Raw genomic sequence first — 22784 nt, forward strand, 5'->3', positions numbered from 1 at the left:
TATGGGTGTCGACTGAATTGCTGAAATTTTTGTGATTACTTGTCTATTCTGGCTTAGTTTACGTGTGGTTCAGGGGATCAGATGACAACTTGCTGAGTAGAGAGTCCTTGGGCGTATGAGCAGACATTTCTGCGACTAAAAGATGAACGATATTAGGACAGTCTGGGCGTGCGGTTCAACTACTTTTGGTAGAGATATCATCAGCAAGTGGTGGGACACTTTCCAATTTTTATTCAGATGCTAAAAAACTTGCCAGCAGTGTTTGGGTGTGTGGTCTCTTTGCCCCTTCCTCTAACTAATTATTATCATTCTTTCTTCCTTATTGTGCGGTTCATCTTCCTTTTTGACACCATTTTATGCTCTAATTTGATTTCAAATTTCACTCTTAACTCGTTGCATTTCTGCATCATCAATAAATTTCATTTCCTATGCTATGAACAAAATTATTCAGAATTTACTATTACGGTGCAATCCCAAATGAATTACGAAAGTCTATAATAAAAAGAAAGGATATTATTATTTAATGCATTGTTATGATTGTAAGAGATAAAAGGCTCAATTGAGAGTCTATAGTTTCAAAGTTTAAAAAAATGATGTAAACATTCGATTATTAGATAGATAGATAAGAGTTATTGGTATTAGTTTAATGGGATTAATTGGGTAGATTATAAAAGGAGAAACTTATGATTACCTTGTTCTAACCCACATGGAAGGAGAAAAAAATGATAGAAGCACGTGGTACACGTGTGAAGGAAATTATTATTGATAATATTCATCAAGAGGGGGGGACCAGAAAGAAAGAGAGACAGACACGTGTTAATCGTGGTGAGGCAAGTGGTGTCTCAGATTTTTAAGGACGTAATGAAACAGAATATATTAGGTGAAGGTGAAGGTTGTGTTTGTGTTTGTGTTTCCCATGTGGTCAAGAAAAGTCACTTTAGTTTGTGTGATTAGTTTTTTAGGCAATCGATCCCTGGAGTTGGTTTGATTGGCGGTCTTTTTAAGTTAACTAAGGCGCGCTTTTGTTTCGAAAGCTAAATGTTTGCTCCAACTCTCTTTTGATTTTGAGTTTAAGAATTTGTGCGACTATAGCAATGGGTTGGGTTTGGTCCTCAGAGTATATTGACGTCAAGGAAAGACCAGCGGTCCAAATCCAAGTCAGTCAAATAATTTTATGGGCAAATGCGGATCAGGTAATGGGTAAAGAGAGGATTGTAGTTGTATAGTAGTCGTACAGTGTGGAAGGAAGGAACCACTTTCTTTTTTCTTTATATAGTCTTGACTTTTGAATTAAATAAAGAGTCAATCAATCCCCACTCAAATGAGATTTGGTTTTATGGGATTAATTAGCGGAGATGGAATTGCGACCTTCTTTCTTTCAGCCACGCATCGTGCCGTGTGCTCCTACTATTCAACCGGCACCTCTTAACGTATTCTACATGCCACTCCCTCTTAATTTGTCCATTTCATTTCTTTTACTATTTGTCTTTTCCAAATTCCAATTCAAGAATTATGCTGCTGTGGATTTCTTTTAATATAAGCATAATCCGATTTCTTTTTTTTTAATTCTCATTATTGGGAGACTCACCGAGTATAAGATTCGCTGTAATAGTAAAGAATTTTAACTTTTTTAGGAAAGATCCCACATTTTATTATTTATTGTATTAGGATTTGATCTAAAAGTCCTTTACATATATAATTGAGCCATTTTTATAACTAATACTAGTAGTTCCATAAATAATTAATTTCAATCAAGCATAAATACGCAACCTAAACCCAGATGGCATCATATCTTTGGCATTAAACATAAAATGTACCCATGATTTGTGTAAAAATATATATAGGATTCTTTTCGTGATGTGGTATGCAATTTATATACTACTTTTTTTTTTTTTTTGCAAGCCACTTTGCTTTCTTTCTCCACCTTCCTTTTTCTTAACAAATTTCTATGCTCTTACATGTCCCCATGTTTTGATTGTATTCATGTTACCTAAGACACTAATCTAGTATATAAAATTCATTATTGGCTCTAAAATCGCATGATCTCAAAATTTAGTCGGAGCGGATTTAGAAAAGAAAACTCAGCACATCTACCATTCTAAGACTTGTACATCTATGATGATTTCTTTCCATGTTTTCTGCCAACGATTAGAAAGGGAAAGAATTAATTAAATAGCTAATATAAAAGAAATAGAAAGAATTTTGTAATGAACCCTTCAATGTCCCAACTCAACCTCTATTATGCATTCTATATTTGAGCAACGACAAAGAATTTTTATTATTCTAACCTTTCAAACACGCGACACACACACACACACACATATATATATATATATATATATATATAGCTGTTATTTATATGATTTGTATCCACCACCACTTCTTCTCTATCTCTCTTTGCCACAAAACAAGAATAAGTATGACCACAAGACCTAAAGGAGTCATTGCAACACCACAGCAACCAAGCCCTGAATGTTGCATGTGTGGAGATTGTGGCCTTTCTCATGAGCTTTTTCAATGCAAAATTTGTCAATTCAGATCTCAGCACAGGTAATTTACCCATTTTCAAGAATCTTCAAAGCCTTTCTGGGTGTTTTCCCTTTTTGATCAAACTTCACCATATCCTCTTAATTCAGTCTCGCGGTCTTTCTTTAACACTGAATTGTTCTTCTTTGAACAGATACTGTAGCAATCTTTATCCAAAAGCTGAATCCTACCAAGTGTGCAACTGGTGCCTAAGCCACGACATAAAGGAAAGATCACAAAATTCTTCAAATTCTTCGTCCTCGAATAAAAACAGCAGCGAAGATGATAGCAAGAACAGGCAAAACAAGAAAAAGAGTGGCAACAGTGAAGGATCAGGAGGAGGATTAAAGACTCACCAAAGAGGTAATTTACAGCTACAAGTGATAAATAGCCCAATCAAGAAACAAAGATCACCTGAGAGATCACCGCAGACGACTCGGAGGAGACTCATCAGTAATGGTAGATTAGAGGAAATAAAGCTTATTAGAAGAACAAAATCAGAAGATATATCAAATAACAACGGAATCACCAAACATGTGTTTAGAAATAAGGTGAGAAGATATAAGCTTCTTGATGAGGTTTCGAGCTGATCTTTAATAAAGATTTGATCATACATAGCTGCTTATGTGTGTACACATATATGAATTTTGTTTCTGCTTATTATGCTCCTGTGTTGCGGTGGGAATTTCGGTTGTTGAGAGTCCATTAGAGACAAAACTGGTATGCGTTTTTTGGGTCGAGTCATTTTTCACTGGTCAGAGATGATTATTCCACCAATCAGCTTTCTTCCTCTTCTTCTTCTTCGTGGATCGATCGTAAGTATCATTATCACCGTCAAAAATAAGGAAAAACAATAAAAATTATGGCAATGCATATAATTTTGTTGTGGACAATGATGGGTATGAAGAGTTTATTTTCCAAGAAAAAGTATGATTTGATTCGTCAGAAGTTAGCAGTTGCAGTACGCGTTTAAGAGTTGACATAAGTCCAACAGAGAAACAATGCTAATTGCCTATTGCGACTTTGATATCAAACCCACTCACTCTATCTTACTATTATGCCTTTCTGTTTTTTTCAAATATATGATTCCTTTTTATTCTTTTTCTTTCTTATAGCCAGCTGCAGTTTAAATAGAGATGAGCTTTCACTCTTCTGGATTTTGAATGTAACCCAAACTGAATTACTTATATAAGACTTCGCAGTCGCACCAAAATAAATTGAATTCATTAAATCAAATATACTTTTTAGAAAAAATCAATTAGTTGAATTAATTTGGTCCACTCAAATTTAGTTTCTTTTCACTTGATTATGATCTAAATTCAATTAAACATAAGAAATTTTGATTAATAAAGAATAAAAAGTGCTTGTTCAACTTAAACATGAGAGAATCTTAATCCCCCAATAAAATAATAAATACATAGCATTATAATTTGGTCCTAGGCCTAGCTAGCAATTTAACTTTAAATTTTTTAAAAAGAAGACACTATCATATATGTAAATACAGGCATGATACAATATATGTATCACAATACTATTTTCAATAATTCAATGATGAATTGGGACAACACAGTATTGCTCAATTTTGGGTTTCTCTGTTATGGAGCCAATGTACTCAGGAATCATGAATGGAAGGAAGCTTCTTAATGATAATGCATGGAAGTTGCATTTATAATAATAACACCATGCCATCCTTTTTTCCTAAGACACTAAATCATGTGAATTGTGACTGATTCAACTGCTTGTCCCTTTGCTTAATCAAGTCTATTTCATTTCTCTATATCATTGCCTATATTTCAAGAAATGCATTTTCTATGAACTAAAATCATAACTTATTTCCAACCACTCCTTTTTTCTATTGAAAATATTACTTTCTGATTTCTATTTTTTAAGTAAATGAAGGACTTGGGATTAATCAGATAATTCATTCTAATCCAAATCAAATATCATATATTTTGAAAATTCTTCGAATAATTTAAATTTATAAATCTAACAGTACTAAAAAAATTGATTGATTATGGATTAAGGATGTAAAAATCATGAAAATCAAACCAAAATGAATTTTATATAAAAACATGTTATTAAATAGGATTAGTATATAGAATTTGCACTTTTAACTTTATTGATATGTTTATCTTATTTATTTTATAAAATGCAAAATAATATTTTAATTAATGAATCAAACATCATGTATTGTTTTTTATATTAAATCAATGATGTTTAATTGTATTTACTTTATTATACATTTTATTAGGAAAGAAGAGTATAGTATTTCTTATTAATTTAATTTATGTCTAAATACTTTAGCCGTCTCTCTATTCTATTTTCTTCATTGTTCTTCACCAAAATCTTTTTTTTAGCCAGAATCGATTATCTTTTAGATCGGCGGTGTTTCTTTTTTATTTATATTGTTCTATTTTGAACAATAAATATAAATCTTTTAAATTTATTTATTTTTTCTTTATTATTATTAATAATAATAAATTATTTTTCCTTTTACGGAGTTTTTATTTTCTTTATGAAAATTTTGATTCCTTTGGTGGAAATTTTGATTATATACTTTATGGAATTTTAATTTTCTTTTAGAAATATATTCATAGAATTTCATGGAGTTGTATAATAAAAGAAATTTTATTGATGTTCTAGCGATCAAACTTTTTTAAAAATCAAAAAATCATATTGTGGTTTAAAATAACCATCGAGTAAAGCACACAAATTGCCGAGTTGCAAATCAAAATAGCTCTATTAATGTGATTCAAAGATATGAATACAAATCCTTACCATTCAACTGAGATTTTTCTTTTGTACTTGTTGATTGTAGTGATATTTATTTTTATTATTGATCAAGTTGTACTTTTTATTTTTTTAATGAATAAAAAATTCATAATTTCTATAAAAAAAAGGCAACTTTTCAGTCTCGATTGATAATATAAATTAACTAAATTAATTACTTAAATTAAAGTTAAACAAAATTAATTTGGGTAACATGTTTGTTAGTTGATTTGAAAACTCATAAAACTGATGAAAATGATTTAATTAAACCGACCAGACCTAATGTACAGTGAAAGGAACGAACAAAGCTAAAAATGGTGGTGGAGAGGCGAGGAGTAGAGACAGAAAGAATGAAGCCAATAAAAAGTAGGCTGGGACACAACTGTTATGCTGATTATTATTATAGGAGATCTGTTTTGATTATGCCTACTGTCTGTAAACATACCAGACAACATTATATTATACATAAAGAGCTCCAAAATCTTGTCAACATGGAACTCTCCAGTCTCTTTGATGCTATTAATTAAAAGTTTTTTTAGACGTGCCAATCTGTATACCATCATTAACCTTAAATTCAATGCATTTCATCATCTAATCATATAAATGAAATTGCCTTGTCTTAATTATTATTATTATTTTATCTAGCTTACAAGAATGAAAGATATCCATGCTAAAGAAAAATATACGAACTACTTATTGGAATATTAACCCAATAGTAGAATCCAAAAAAAAGAAAGAAAAACAACAACAATGGCGTAAAACTCAACATGGACCAAAAGGTCCATAAATAACTTCTGATCTATGCTAAGGCTGAGATGGACTGCAGGCAATATGAAAGAAAAGCCAAGCCCATCTCTTAGGTCTGTCTGGGAGCATTGCAGTTTTGGCACATTTCCTTATGGCCCAAAAAATGCTAAAGAACCTCTCTACTCGCTCACTAGAGGAATTGTGTCCACAGTCAACCCAGAAGGAAAAGATTTTGGGACGATACATGCATCCTAAATTCTGAAGATGTACGACAGTACAACCCCCAATTACCTTTGACATGATTAAATGGTTTCTAAGCAAATTTTTGTGGCTTCTAAATTGAGTTAGTTGATTAAGGTGGAGGTTAAAAGGAAACGAGTGAAGCGTAAATCACAGCTGATTTTCCGTTTGGTTAAAATCTATTAAAAATTTTATTTTATTTAAAAAATAAAAGTGATAAAGTTGAAAATGATATTTTGATATTATAGATTATATTGATTTATTAATATAAAATTTATTTAAATTTTTTATCTATTTTAATAGAATTTTATTTAATTATAACAAATGCCATATAAATTTAAATATATAGAATTCTAACTTAACTTTCACTTTATTTAAAACACATAAATTTTTGATTTGTAAATAAATTTCATAAATTTTGTGAATTTAAATCAAACACAATATAATAGATTTGGATTAAGTGCAATCGGTATAAAAATAACTAAAATCAGCTATTTAATTGATTAGAACTTAATTTTATAAATTATTTATACATTTTATTTTTTAATAACAAGAGATCTCCAATAATTACTTCTATATATATGATATCTAAATTTTTTTAACACGCAGGATTTTTATTTTGACATGTGTACTATTTTTGATACATAGGATTCAAGCTTATGTATAATTTTTATGATTTTTTTATTAATTTATTGATTAATAAGTTACATTCCTAATTAAATACTCATTTCAATTCCAAGAAATAACATATTACTAATAAATTAGTTTTCTAATTAGATAATGATTTTACTAAAAATAGTATATTAATTATATTTTAATATTATATTAACTGAAAAATTAGTTTTATAATTAGATAATGATTTTAATTATAAAAAATAATATTTTAAAATATTATATTTACTAATAATTAATTTTAAAATATAGTAATATTAATTATATTTATAGTACTAATTTATATAATATTAAAGTTAATAAATAAATATTTTAAAAATAATTTATTGAAAATATTAATTTAAAGATGATACTAACAAATAAATATTTTACTAATATAATAATATAAATTTTTAAAAAATAAAAATATTTAAAAATAGTTAATTTATTATTATTTTTAAAATTATTATAAATTAATATTAATAATTAATTAAATTATATTTATAAAATTAATATTATTAATTAAAATAATAATAACGGTAACGCTGGTTTTATAGTAAATGTAACGAGTAAGGACCTTCCTCTTGTAAAGGTCGATTGGGTTATGTGAATCCACTCAACTCCCGTCAAATCTAATTTAAAATGAAGTTGTTCCCTACAGCAAAAGTATTCCTTACCCTTTGTTTTGGGCAGGGGACCCAAATGGGCAGCAATTATTTTGGGCTATGGCAACCAATTTAACTGAATCTACAGTTAGGTATTAGGAGTGGGGCAACTTATTTGACATAAAACTTCATCAATCTTTTCTGGTCTGTTACTGTTGATTAGATACTAGCTGTCCAATTCAACTCTAGTAGTTATCAACACGACAGCCCTTAGTCGATGTTCTATTCACTGGAAATCGGAATAATTATATTTTTAGTATTTAAATTTATTAAAATATAATAATTAAGTGATTAAATTTTTAAAATTAATATTTAAATATATTAATTTATAAAAAATTTAATCAAATAGTGTTTTTGGCATGTGATTTTTAGATTTTTTTTTAAAAAATTATGATATAAATAAAAGCGAAAATTTTATTTTATATAATTATTTTTTAATTTCTATTAATTCTCAATTTAATAGTTCTAATTTTTAATTTTAATTCATGAATTCTAATATTTATTAAAATATATTTATATATGATAAATAAGTTTATTATTTTATTATTTTATAATATATATGTACCACATGTTTCTTATTTTTCATCTTATTTAATATAAAAAAATATATCGATATTTATAATGTGTGACCTTCTAAAAATACTATTTCATTTTGCCACACTCAATTATTAGTTTTAAAATTATCATTTTTTAATAAATTTATACATAAAAAATGTAATTATCCCATTGTGAACCTCTTTTTTTCCTCATTGCTGGCTTTTCCTGGAGGACAAGTTTGCTAGAGATTTCACAAATATGGGGTGCTTCAGTTTCCAATTGATGCCCGAATACTAAAGAATTATTAAATTAAATTGCTGGCTGAGATTAAAATCATGATGTAAAATTATTAATATTTCATAGTGTAAGTTTTTATACAACTTCAAATTGATACGTGCATTTACTGCCATACAAAGTCTGCGAGTGATACAAAAATTTAGTTTGAAATATAGAAGAGTTAATATATACACTTGTATGTATGAATATAATAACTAATATATTATTTTATTTTGTTGAAATTTATAAAAAAAATTATTTTAATTAAAAAAATAAAAAAAATAATAAAGCTAAAAGAAATATTTTAATGCTGTGAAATATATTGACTTATTAATATGAAATTTATTTAAAATTTTTACTTTTTGTTAAAATTTAATTTAAACATATAACTAATTTTATACAAATTTACAGAATATTAAATTAATTTTTATTTTATTTAAAATATATAAATTTTAAGTTTAAATTAAATAAATATTCAAAATTTAGAGGTATCTCAGTACCCAACAAAACAATTGAAAGCATTGAGATGATAGTGCATGGGTCACATCACATATGTTCTTCTTTTAGCTAAGCAATATAATTATGTGTTTGATATTTTATAGCTTCTCCCATAACCTGGCCTCCATCATTTAAATAAGATTCTACCAACAGAACAAAGAAAATGCAACTGAAAAGGGAAAACAAAAGGAAAAATATAATGGAACGCACAATAATGTTTTTATGTCAGTTCTTTAAATTTATTTAACCAAGCATTAGTTGGATCAACTTAATTAATTTTTGTCATTATAATTTTCATAATTTATACACACATCCATACTTTACAGCTGCGTTCCAGTTTCTTACAAATATTTTAAACTAGAAGAATGAATTAGACTTCCTTTGAAAAATATATTATACAGTACTGAGGGTTTTGGTTAGAGTGACCAAGTGATTGATTTTTCTAGTCCAATTAATGGACTATACAAATAGACAACTCAAAATGATCAGGGTTTGGCTTTTGCTTTTCTTGACATGTACAGCTGGGAGTATTGTGACAAAAAGTATAGATATAATAAGAGATTGAAAATCATACTGGGTTCAACATGAGCTAATAATCCAAACAATTTTGAAAAATTGTAAATATGTAGTAAAATATAAATCAATTAAATAACCAATCTCTCACTCTAACCAATCGAGGCTAATTGGATTAGCAATGACTTTTCTTTTGAGGTCAAGATTTCGAATTCGAGATCCCTACTGTTTCTTATGGAATTAATTCTTTATAGAATAAAAAGCTAAGAAAGAGCGTGGAACCCATAATGGTTCCTTCTGACACTAACAACTAATATTTGCTAATTATATCTCAGATTAAAGAAAAACAAAAAAACTCCCGCTCCTGTAGAGTTTTTAGATTCATGTCAAAAATTGAAGCATAGGATTGGACTCAGTGTGTATGGTATATACATAATATGGCCTCACAACATTGATTGTGTACAAAATTCAAATAAAGTTAACTCTTCAAAATCTTTTATAGAGACATAGATTGGAGAGAGGGGTACAAGAAGTCCAACTTACTGTTGGGAGGGAAGCAAGTATTTTTCAACTCTCTCTGTAAAAAGTCTAGAAACAATCTGCTGATACTTATTAGTGCAGGGAGGGCAGATGGTAATTGGGCTCATAGTCAAAGCACAAAAAAGGGGCCAAAGTAGCCATTGATTAGATTCTTCAAAGTTCCTATCCCCACAATTTGGAGTGCCGTTTAAGCCAATCGGATGCAGCCTTCTCGTTCAGTATTTGCATTCTTTTACAAAAAGAAAATTGGATCTTAAAATAGTAGAACATATTGCCATATGCATCATCGCAAAGAGTACAGAGATTCCACCAAAAATCCGAAATCCCACATAAATAAGATCCACCCTTTTCCCTCTCTTTATAGGACTTGGGGTTTAAAAAACTTTAAAATGAGTCTCGTATTAGTATTAGGCTGCACAGTAGATATCATATTAATATATTAAATTCTCTTTTGGTTAGTTAATGTGGATATTGCAAGTGTTTCTGGTGATTTGCTTTTCATAGTGACTCTGAACTCTTTAATTTTTTTGTTACTTTAATTTGGGTTGATTTGCGATGAAATCAAATGTTCTTTTTTTTCTTTCTTAATAATATTGGATTGAAATATTTTTATTCCATTTAAGTGGGTAATGCTGAAATTCTTTGTTGTAGTTTTTAGACTAAATACATAAATAACATTCTGAATTTCTCATAATTCAGAATTATTTCAAATGTCATAAAATATTCTTAAGATATGGAGCATAACTTTTAAAAGATGCACATATATCCATCAATTTTTTTTAATATTTATGGGAGCCCACTATGTTGAAATTCTCAACCAAACTATGAAATATAGAAATATATTAATAAATCAAATGGCACATGCTAACATGGTCCGTAAAATAAATGCTATTATAATCTTATAGATGAATGGAAGTCTTTTTTATTGGACAGATGAATGCAAGTTGATACCTAGTCATTGAAAAAGAAAATTGATAATCAATCAATTGTTGTTATTAAGATGTGTTTGCACTTTGTTATTCTAAAATCTAATTGACAATATTCTGTTTTTTTTTTTTTTCTTCTCATAATAAAACATTCACCTGGACGTATTATTTAAAATAAAATAGAAAAGGGTTGAATTTAAATTGGTTAATCAGTTTGAAACCATGATTAATGCGCAGGCTAATCCAATGTAATTTGTGTATTGGATGCTAATTATTGTTGCTCAAAGTGTAACCAAGAAAGATTAGCATGACGACAGCTTAATCATCTCCAATATTAAACGCCAATGTGCTTTTTTCTCACTAATCACGTACAGTAAAAAAATCAATTATCCCAAGCTCCAAGTTTAAATTTTTCGATGTATTATTACCCATAACTATTAAAATAAGAAAAAGAAAAGTCTTAATCCCAGTGGAAAAAGTAAAAGAGGAAATGATACCTTACCCCACCATCTCACCATCTTTAATCCAACCCCCGAGAAATTCCTCTTGCTTTTGCATACGAAAAACAGTGAATTAACTCCATTTCATTCAAAATTTTCAAAGCTTCACATCTCTCTCTGCCTCTTTCCTCTCACTCAAAGCTGTAAAATAGGTGCACGCCTTTACACTTTCTCACTCTTTCTATACATACTGTACTAGTAATGGCTTTTGCCTCCTCCAACTTCTCCCTTATTACCACCACCTCCGCTTCCCTTTTAACTCTCTTCTTCCTCAATAATAACCTCGTTTGCTTTTTTTCGTAATCATGGATTATCTTTGTTGCAATGCAGAGTCTGCCATTGCTGCTTGCGATCCTTACAATAATAGTAAAAGATCGTCAAATAAACCCGTTAAACTCAGAGACTTCACATATCATCAGTTAGTGAAAGCTACCAATGGCTTCTCTGCAGACTGCTTTCTTGGCAAAGGCAGTCATGGGACAGTTTACAAAGCCAACCTCGACGATGGCAAACTTATAGCAGCCGTCAAGAAAACGTACCCAACCCCATCAACAACCAACCATAGTAACTGCTCCACATGCACTTCTCCAGCAGAGAACGAGATCGAGATTCTTTCAAGAATCCAACACCCGCGTCTTGTCAATCTCATTGGCTACTGCACGGACAGGAAACTCCTCGTAGTAGAATATATGCAAAACGGTTCTCTATACTCTCTTTTACACTGCTGTCCCAGGCCGCCCGGTTGGACCAGGCGGGTCCGCTACGCCTTACAAGTAGCAAAAGCGGTTCATGCATTACACACCGCCCACCCGCCAGTCATTCACAGAGACGTAAAATCGTCTAATGTGTTAATAGACGACAAGTGGAGAGCACGGTTAGGAGATTTTGGTCTGGCGTTGAGAGGGCACGTGGAGGATGTACGCGTAAAATGTACACCGCCAGCAGGGACGTTAGGGTATCTTGATCCTGGATATCTGGCTCCTGCCGATTTAAGTACTAAGAGTGATGTATTTAGTTTTGGGATCTTGCTTTTGGAGATTATTAGTGGTAGAAATGCTATTGATGTTAATTATAGTCCTCCTAGCATTGTTGAATGGGCGCTTCCTTTGATAAAGAGAGGAGATTATTCTATCATTTGCGATCATCGAATTGGGTCTCCGGTGGATCCCGGAATTATCAAGATCTTGGCTGTTTTGGCTGCCAGGTGTGTAAGATCCACGGCGGAGAAGAGACCTGGAATGGCCGAGGTAGTAGAAGGGTTGAAATTTGTCAGCAAGAGAGTTCACGCGCCGCTACTATGGAATCGTTTGAGGATGCGCGTAGGAGAGACGCGGCAGTTTGATCCGGCGATCGATCCAAATGAAGAGATCGTTAATATTAATGGTAATGTTAATACTGCTAAGACGGGTAGGAGTGGAAGTAGGAGAAACAGGAAAGTTTCGAGTGTAGAGTATGGGAATGAAGTGAATGGTTGTTCGGTTGGCGAGCGGGTATTGAGATCAAAATCCACTGGGTCTTTTGGGGAGATCACAATGAATGGGTCTGATTATTACAGGAGGAAGGCGGGAGGAGTAGCAGTCAGGATTCCAGTGGTGAAGCTAAGCAAGTCTAGGTCAATGGGTGTGTTGCAAAGTCCAAAGCTTCCGCAATATTACAGCAACAATAGAAGAGGTCTTATATTCGAAAAAATTGGGAGAGATTTTGATTCAAGAGAAATTGAATCCTCTGTTTCAAAGATGTCCATTGGATTTGATGAAAAATCAGAGCTACGGATGCAAGAGAAGCCATTGGTTTCAATCTGATCTCAGATTGTTTCAAGTTCTGAAATATCCCCTGACCTGCGCATTCAGAAAAATTACCTTTCGAGGCCCTGCTCTAAGCATAAAAATTTGCCTGCTACGACGCAATCTAAAGTTTTCCCATTCTTTGAAATGGGAGAGAGTTGGATCATGACATTCCTCTTTACATGTCATGTTGTGAGTTGATGAATTTTTCAGTATCTGACCCAAATGGGTTTATGGTTTTTTTTTTTTTCTCTTTTTCTGTATTAATCTTTGAGGATTCATCAACTGACAACAGATCAGCTTTAGGAGATGTCACGATATCAGTCCATCTTCACTCCATTCTAACGATTCTCAATTTGCATCAGGATTGCTTCTTTTCATATTTTTATTACAATGTACTACCAACACTGGTTTGTAAACAATTTTCTGAACTTTTCAGAAGCATGTATACCTCCACTCAGTGCCTCCTAGTGTTTGCTCTGAATGTCTCTGTTTTTTTCTTCTTTTTTCTTTTTTCCATAAGAAGCTTCTTAATTTTTATTCTCGATGATATAGTTAGTGAGATTTGTACTTACAGATACATTTTTCAACTTGTAGTTAGTAGCGCAATGGCACATACCATCCTTTCCTTTGCTAATGTCCAGCAAATCGTGTCCTTCTATCCAAATGGGAATACTGAAACTTGAACCTTTTTCTTGAAATCCAAATATGCACTTACAGTTCATATATATATATATATATATATATATATTTGTGGGTACAATAGAAGCTAGAAAATCTACCTCTTCAGTATATAATTCATTCCATACAATATTAAAATATAAAAGGACTCATTCACCCTTTTTCATTTTATGGAGAAATGTTTGATATTAACAGATTCTATGTATCTAGACAGTATTGCCATATATACATATCAGTTAAAGATTTCTTAAAAAAAAAATTAATTCAATTGATTGTCATTGATATTTCAGTGATTCAACAAATTTATATATCTCCAGAAGACTTGAAATTTTTGTGTACCAATTAGCGAAAACTCATAGATATCTTGTGCAAACTGAAATCTGTGGTGAAGGTAAATCGTTATCCAAACCACACATGATATTGACTCAGATTGGAAGCAATAGCCCCATTAAGTTGTGGACTTATGGCTGAGTACCAAAAATTATTTAATGCACGATCATCTTATGGATCTCTTAGCTCACCGGGTTCCTTCATTGAAAATGATTCTTTTTTCAATTGCCAAAAAGAAATATTGAATTTTACACCAATTATCAAATTAAAAACATAGATTTTAAAATTTTCTCAATTTTCAATACTATACTTTTCAATTTCTGAAATCATGAATTTCACTGTTTATCTCACGATCTTACCTTTAAATAAAGGCCAATGCCATTAAAAATCTAAATATTTTTCTCTTTCTACAAATTTGACCAATCTTTAAAAATTTTACTTAAATTATTCGATTTGACTAATTGATAGCAATTATAGCCAAATAAAAATCTCGATTAAAAATTGGATGGTGCCTTCTTAATCCTAGACACTAATCTCTTTTTATTTTACCAATATCATTTGTTTCTTAAAAGAAATGTATAAAATCACACGACGAAATGATGAAAGAAATGACTTCACTCTTTATTTTTATTCTTGATTTCATGATTTAAAAAGATAAACTAAATATACAATTCAACATAAAGATTTAGATTTTTAGTGTAACTAGCACTTAAATAAATGATGTTATTCCAATATGAAAACAAATGCCATTACAACTCTTTGAACTCCATACTCTATATCCTTAATAGCAGTTACCTCAAAGCATCCTCAATATTCTTATAAAATACAGTTTTTTTGGATTTTCTCTCATAACCGATTTTTAATTTAAAGTTATAGTAGCGGGCCCTGAGGCTTCATTGTTACGTGAGACATGAACTTTATAAAACCTTGGATGTGTAGTATCCTTGCTCATTGAGCCCAGGCCTAATAGACCCTTTTGAATCACCTGAGCTTAGAACTTCCCACAAAATGGGCAAATTAATAAGTCCCAAAGACAACGTGTCTGATCGAAAAAATTTGCAAAAGAATAGTTCAATTGATTAAAATAAGAATTAATTTGATATTTCATTTAATCAAAATTAGGAACATCAATTTACTTTGAAAATAAAGATTTAGCACTGCTCAAACTAATTTTGGTCAGACTTGATCTTCAATCACAAGTTTTAAGTGCCAAAATAACCTTTTATCCTTTTCTGAATCGTTCTATATACATACTTAAGCACATAAAAAAAGATTTGTGTGGATTGGAGAAAGATCCAAGAAAGCACCGACCTTGCACCAAATGGTCCCATTTAGCAAACAGCCCACTTGATTGACTCATTTAACGAACACTGAATTTGACTTACATAAACATGAATATAATATTGAACAGTGTAATTGAACTTGCAGAATCCCATTTCACATTTTAGTTTCAAATTAAAGGATGGAAGGAGATTTTAGTTGACACTATGGTAGAATAAAATGCACTGTTAGGACCACTGATCCGATCCAGTAGTAGAAGAAGGCGTTTACTTGTCTGTGAGCAATAGGTTTCTAAATATGGGTAATTAGCCTTAGGGCATACTAATAATACTTGCACATTTTGTATGTCTTAGTCTTAATATTTTGGAGAAATTTACAGAAATGCCTAAAAAACAAAGCTTCCTAACATTCATACCACAATATGTAAAAATTTACAAAAATATACTAATGGCCAAAAGAAGTTACTTTTATACAACACAAGAAAAACTCTAACTCAAAAACAACGAATTCAAATATCCAAAAAATCAAAGCAACTAAATCTAATAAAATTACTATACAAAATCTTAAGAAATCAACTTGAAATCTCGGCAACAATATACAATAAACAACATAATGAGAGAACATAAAACTTCTTCAACAAACATTCATCAAATTCAAATATGAATATAGATAATGTAATTATCTATCTATTTTTTTTTTGTTATTTAAAAAAATGGGTTAAAATCCTTTAAAACAAGTATATTATATGATTTAGTTAATTACTATATGTAGAATAAGTAAACAGTAAAAAATATATAATAAGTATATAACTAGTATATTTTAAATATATTAAAGTGCGACCGTTACTGATTATGAAATAATCTTTTATATTTTTCCTCATATACAAACATTCAATAGTATCTTATTTTTCTTCACCACAACGGACATTGGAAAGAAAATATCACATGCATAAACTTTGATGTAAAGGACATTCTATTACCAAATGACTATTTTAAAAATGTACAGTAAATAATATATACTAAGTGTATAATGAGTTTATTTCAGATATATGATACTCTGATTCTCATTGAGTTTTTTCAATTCAGATTTTGACTTCATTAAGTATAGAGTGATTTTTTTTTTTTAGATACTGATGAGTTTTCTTTTTTATTTGCTCTCATTAATATCATTTTATCATGTTCTTAATTATATGAGAAGGGAAGAAATGAGATATAAAATAAAAGACAATAACAATATTATTTATTATTTCTTGAATAAGCTTTATTAGAAAGATGGAAATCAATTAACTCAAACCTTTTATGTATCATTTTTATTTAAAAAAGTATTAAAGAATTAAAAAATTAAAACAAATAAGTATTTATATCTATTTTTTATTTTATTCATGAGTCATGCGCTACCCCTTATGGTGTAGTACCGATTTAAAAGTTTAAGATACATAGTAAAAAATATATATTAAATAAATAAATATAATTCAGATATATGATATTTCTCATTATATTTTATTAACTCAAAATCATAAATCAAACTCAAAATACATGTGCGGAAATAACTAAATTTTTTCCTGCTATTGTTATTATTAACCTAAATGAATACAGTAAATAATATATAATAAGTATATAACGAGTTTATTTCAAGTATATAATAAGCTAACTCTTACTGAATTTTCTCCATTCAAATTTTAAAATAATCTAATATAGCCATAATTCCTATTAAGTATATTCTAATCATCTCTTATGTATAATGAGTCAACTAAAAAATCATATGACAATTCCATCAAGTTCATCTTCCAATTCTTCTTTGCTATATCCACCTCCTTAAGCTTACTATACAATTCAAAGTCACAATAAATTTTTTTAATTTTTCTTGAATTTTACATAAGAGAATAATATGATCGTAAGTCTATTCCGATGTTCGTAAACTTGTTATTTAAAAATTATAGTTACACCTGATCTTTTTCATAAAAAAATTCATATGATGTAAAACTAGAAAATATAAAAAAATTACAAGTTTTAATTTTTTAAAGATCTAATAAAAACAATCTAATAACATCTACATTTTACTTCTTAAAAATTTAAAACTTTAGTTGTTCTATGCATAGATTAATATCATCTAACAAGATTATATCACATGAATAGAAAAGAAACTGGATTTTTTACCCCCATTCTTAAAGGATAATTATAATTGATTAAACAATAGTTTTCAAGCAAACATAAAAAAAAAAAAAAAAACTAAAATTACAATAAAAATACAGTCAATAAATAGTATACTCCAAATATATTATGAGTATATAATGAGTATGTACTGCCGTTATCATTGTATTAACTCAAATCAAAACAGCAACAATAAAGCAAAAAGAAAAGAATAGAGAGCATAATATGGAGTTCAGGTCTTTGTGTTCACAAAAAACGACTAAAATTTTCTCTTAGTCTAAGTTTCTAAACTCTCAAATTACACATATATTTTTCTTTTTATTGCAATTGTTTTATATTTCATCAAACACTTAGAATGCATTCATAGATAACACAAATGACATCTTTACCACGAGCATCAATATTTTCTTTTCGTATTTTTTAAGTTTTAATATTAACATTTTTCTTTGAATGAGAATCATCAGCAACTTTTTTCTTATTAATAAGAGAATCTCCATCATGCTTAGTACGAGACTTTAAACTTTTCTTCTTTTTTTCTTCAAAACCTTAGCCTCCTTTGCCGTAGAACGAGAATTCTTTTTGTTACCCATTACACCTAAATCTTTACTAGTAGAAAAAAAACTAGTGCTTAAATTCTTAATTACTTATAAATTAGAATGAAGTTTCTTTTTGGAGAGAATGACAATCGAGTATTAACCATAACAACCCACACAAAAACAGAAAATAAAATTCATTAAATCACTTGCATGAATAACTGAATCACTGAAGATGAAGGAATAATGAGAAGTTAGATAGAGATTGAAAGAAAAAACAAAGAAAACAGAAAATAATATTTAAAAAAAAATCATAGAATCAAAAAGTAAAAATAAAAAATTGTAGGAGAGAGAAGTAGAATTAGTGAAGGAAACAGTTAGAGACAAAAAAAAATAACAAACTTTAATTAAAAAATATAAAAAAAAAGAAAAAAAATGCAGCGTATAAATATAAAAGAAAAGAAAAATAGCGTGTATGGTATAATTTTTTTAATAATTTAAGTAATTTGGGCAATACTGAAGTGATGTACTATGTATATACATATAAAAAGTCAAGTCAGTGTATGTATGCAAGGAGACCTAGGTTAATTACAGACATTTGGGCCAGCCCAAATTGAAGGCTCGGTCTGGTTCTGTGTTGATATACTCTTTTTTTGCTGTCTGACGGCGAGACGATTTTCCATGCAAATGTTAGTAAGAAGAAAGGTCTAAGAAACTATTATACCTAATCATTTACTAAGTAATGGAAACAGGAAGTTTCCTATTACATTAATCTGAAAATGATTGAACAAGGAAAGCTAATAATGTGGCTAATCGCATGACAGAAAATGTTCCGAAAATAAAAACTTGTCAATAATCAGAGATTTGATTAGTGAAGGATCATTAAACGTAAAAAGATTGATGTTGGGAGTGTACTTCAGATTTGGACATATGTTTATAAGAGGTGATTTACATTAGTAGTGCAGGAATTGAACCTTAATTAGATTGACAGGAACAAGACATGAGCATTCCCCCCAAAAATAAAAAGGGGGGGGGCCTTAAGAGTTAAGTGGGGATTGGTTGGTGAAGGGGTCCACTAAATGGAGATTGATGGATGGTAGTACATTGTGTGATCTATTTAGAGTGCAAGATTGCAAATCTTAGCTCAAGATCAGTTTTTTCTTTTTTTTTTTTTTAAAAAAAAAGAAAAGAAAGTGAAAACAAAAAAAGCTGCCAAAAAGCATGGAAATGGAAATCAAGATCAAGGCCCCAATCCTCACCCCCACACTCCCTCTCTTTTCTTTTTCCGTCCTGTCACCGTCCTTGTCCCCTCTCTCACTCACTCACTCACTCACTCAAAATAAAGAATCTCCGTTTATCAAGAAAACGGAACGGGAAATCAAGAATGACACCAACACGTGGCGGCCCCCTTTGTGTCTTTGAGCTTACCTAACCCTTTTTCTTTCAACTCTTTCTTTGGGAAGCATGCGATGCCAGGGAAAAATAAAACAGGACAGGTTTCCTTCTATATTTTTCATTCCCTCCATTAAAATTTATTCTTTTTTCCGAACAAGAATGCTATTTCCTTTCCTCCCCCCTTTTTTTTTTTTTTTTTCTTCCCAACACCCCTTGAAGGTGTGGTAATAACGAGACAGATAGCTCTCGCTATGAAAGGCCAATAGAAAAAACCAGAAGGAAGAATGTGGTTGGTTGGTTTCCCGCCAGCTGACAGAGAGAGCGAAAGGCATACAGGGTCAGCGCGTTGCTTGGCTCTTCTCAAAATATTATATTTAATTCAGTATATAAAAAATACTTTATGTTTGATTTAAAAAAATGCTCGATATATATTCTAAATCTTATAATTATTATTATTATATATATATATATATATCCTTGATTCAATAATTGAAAGAAATAAACGGAATAACCTAGAAGAACCTTAGAATATAAATGAGCATTACATGTCAAGGACTGGATATACGTTATTCTTCCAATTATCCCAGCAACTAGCCATCGAGTTTTCTTACTTTTCTTTTTCTTTTTCTCATTCTAAATTTAATATGCTAACTTGTTACTTGATTGGTCCATCTCAGAAATAAGTCTAGCAATTTGTTCTTCAAACTGATACTTGTGTATTAATTCATCAAGTAATGAATGGAATTGACTATAATTACTTGAGAAAAATGGATTCGGAGTGATAGCTCTGGATTCTTCACTCTGATCACTTGGGGCTTTGATATTTACGTTCAAATTGTAGCAAATAATCCATCAATACATAGGTAAAATATAAAGAAAAAAAAAGCTGCATTTTCGCTATTATAATTATTTGGAAAATATAGTATTGATCATAAATAAATCATAAATAGGTTAAATTCAGACAACAGTAGAACTAATAATTCTCGTCATTATTTCAATCGCAGTTATTGATCATGTAATAAACGTTTATAGCAGGATGTCTTTTTCTGCTTTTTAAAAAAATAAAAAAATAAAAAAATAAATTGTTTTTTTTTTTTTTCTCTTTGGAGGATTCCTAGAGGGTGTGTTCAAGTCCCAAGGTCTAACCTCCTCCTCCATCTTCTCTGCATATAATCTGCAAACTGAAGGCGTAAGAGAGTAAGACACATGTGATCGTCTCTTCCACCTGCTATTTTACTGTTTCATTTCTTTGTTTCCATTCACTTCTGTTCGGCGCTTATATTCTAGTATTTGTTTTCCTTAATGGTATCTTGCGTTGTGTTACAAAGATTTCTTTTGCTCTTTCTTAAATACATAAATAAAACCCTCGAGCATGGGAATAGCAGCTAGTTCTGATATTTCTTTATCATGTTAGTAAGATTTTTTTATTCTTTTTTTACCATCTCAAATTCTAAAACAAATCCTTCACGAAATCTTGCAAATTTCGCCTTTTCAATTATATGTTGGAGGAGGGGGTGTGGGGTGGTGGGTGTACTGAAAGAAATTTGTGCATTCAATTGGTGCTCACATGCACTGCACGCAATAATTGATTCATTGGCATATGAATTATTGTAGCTAAAACAATCCAGACATTCTCTTCCATGAAACTCAACTCAGTCATCTTTTATTCAACCCATAAATGCTATTATATATGTGCAAAATCATAATTAATCTTATCATTCATCCTAAGCATTTGTTAACATTGTATCAAATCCTATAATAAAAATTATTTCATCACTAAATGATTTTCTAATAAAATTTTATTTATAAATATATTTTTTTATGTTGTGCGTTATATATAAATCATTTAAAAATTAATTAAGTGTTGATTTGAGAGATGAAAAAGAGAAAGAAAAAGTAATAAAAGAAGGAGGAAAAGAGGAGAAAATAAGAATATATTTGAATCAAGAAAAGATTGGCATACAATTACAAATTTTAAAAATTTATTTATAAATTTTATTAAATTGATAAATTTAGTTTAATCTTTGAATTTAATAAAATAGAATTCTAAAGTGGATTTTCATTCATTGCCGAACATATGAATCGAATTTAAACTAAATTGTATAATTTATTCACATGAAACACAATGTAAAAGAAAATTATAAAGCATAGATATCATATATTCAAGTTTTTAAGAATAATATTTCAATTATATATATTTGTGTATACTATTAAAGTGTGAAGGAAAAAATCTGGTTCAAATTATGGTACAGCTATAAATCTGGCTTTCAATGCTTATATTACAGCCCATATTTGACCTTCTAAACTCTAACCCTATAATCAAATGTAAAAGGTTTATCATACGATTAACAATATTTGAAAAAAGAAAATCCATTTTCCTGTTGTTTATGCACCAATTATGACCTGTTTCCGAACCAATTTTAATGAGTGGAAGGATGTCTCAAGACGGTATTATATTGCAATCGTAAATTGTGACAACAAGTGAAGGAACATGAAGACTGAAAGGATAATTTGTCTACTGTTCATGTATATTTATCGGATTGTTAAATAAGTAATAAAAATACTAATATTTACATTAGTCACAGTATTAGATATAATATATATATTTAAATGAAAAAAATGTAAAAATGGAGAGGGGTCACATAATGTGGGAGATGGAAGGCACGAGCAAAGGCAGCTGTAAGAAATACCGACAACTTAATTTTATTTTCCAGATACAAATCAGTGTCCTAGGGTTCTAGTGTAGTCCAATGCTACTTCCACCTCTCTTTTTTCCCCATGATTTACACACATATGAAATTAAGCAGCTTTATCTGGAGTACTGGACTCTTTTTTTTTTTTTTTTTTCTTTTCTTTTGGCACCAAGTCACCAGCCTATCTGAGTCTCTCTCTCTCTCTCTCTCTCTCTCTCTATATATATATATATATATATATATATATATATATATATGTGTGTGTGTGTGTGTGTATTTTTCTCGTCTTGACTCTTGTGTTCCTTTGTGCATTCAAATAAACTTCTGTGACTGCAATTTAGTTCGGTATCTATTTCATGAACAGTAAATCAAACGCAGCTTTTGGCTGCTTGCAAATTACATTATGGATATGACATTGAAGCAGACTAAAGTCGTAGAAACTCGAAAACGAAATGATCTCCTAAGAACTGATTGGTGCGAGAAATAAAATTTCAATGTTTTAAGATGTAATTATACAGCACAAGCATCGACCATGTTTACCTAAATCGT

General features: G+C 29.9%; 2 protein-coding genes across 2 annotated transcripts; both read left to right on the forward strand.

The window, feature by feature from the left end:
* The first annotated feature begins 2342 nt into the window (after positions 1-2342).
* On the forward strand, positions 2343-3626 carry LOC8268385. Its single transcript, XM_002513965.4, has 2 exons — positions 2343-2550; positions 2681-3626. Exons 1-2 carry the CDS (start codon positions 2360-2362, stop codon positions 3114-3116), a joined length of 627 nt encoding a protein of 208 aa, XP_002514011.2. The 5' UTR covers positions 2343-2359; the 3' UTR covers positions 3117-3626.
* Positions 3627-11367: 7741 nt separating this feature from the next.
* Positions 11368-13628, forward strand: LOC8268384 (serine/threonine-protein kinase-like protein At1g28390). Its single transcript, XM_002513964.4, has one exon. The coding sequence runs from the start codon at positions 11694-11696 to the stop codon at positions 13188-13190; it is 1497 nt and encodes a 498-aa protein (XP_002514010.2). The 5' UTR covers positions 11368-11693; the 3' UTR covers positions 13191-13628.
* The last annotated feature ends 9156 nt before the right edge of the window (positions 13629-22784 follow it).

This window comes from Ricinus communis, chromosome 2 (assembly GCF_019578655.1).
Source record: "Ricinus communis isolate WT05 ecotype wild-type chromosome 2, ASM1957865v1, whole genome shotgun sequence".
NCBI lineage: Eukaryota > Viridiplantae > Streptophyta > Magnoliopsida > Malpighiales > Euphorbiaceae > Ricinus > Ricinus communis.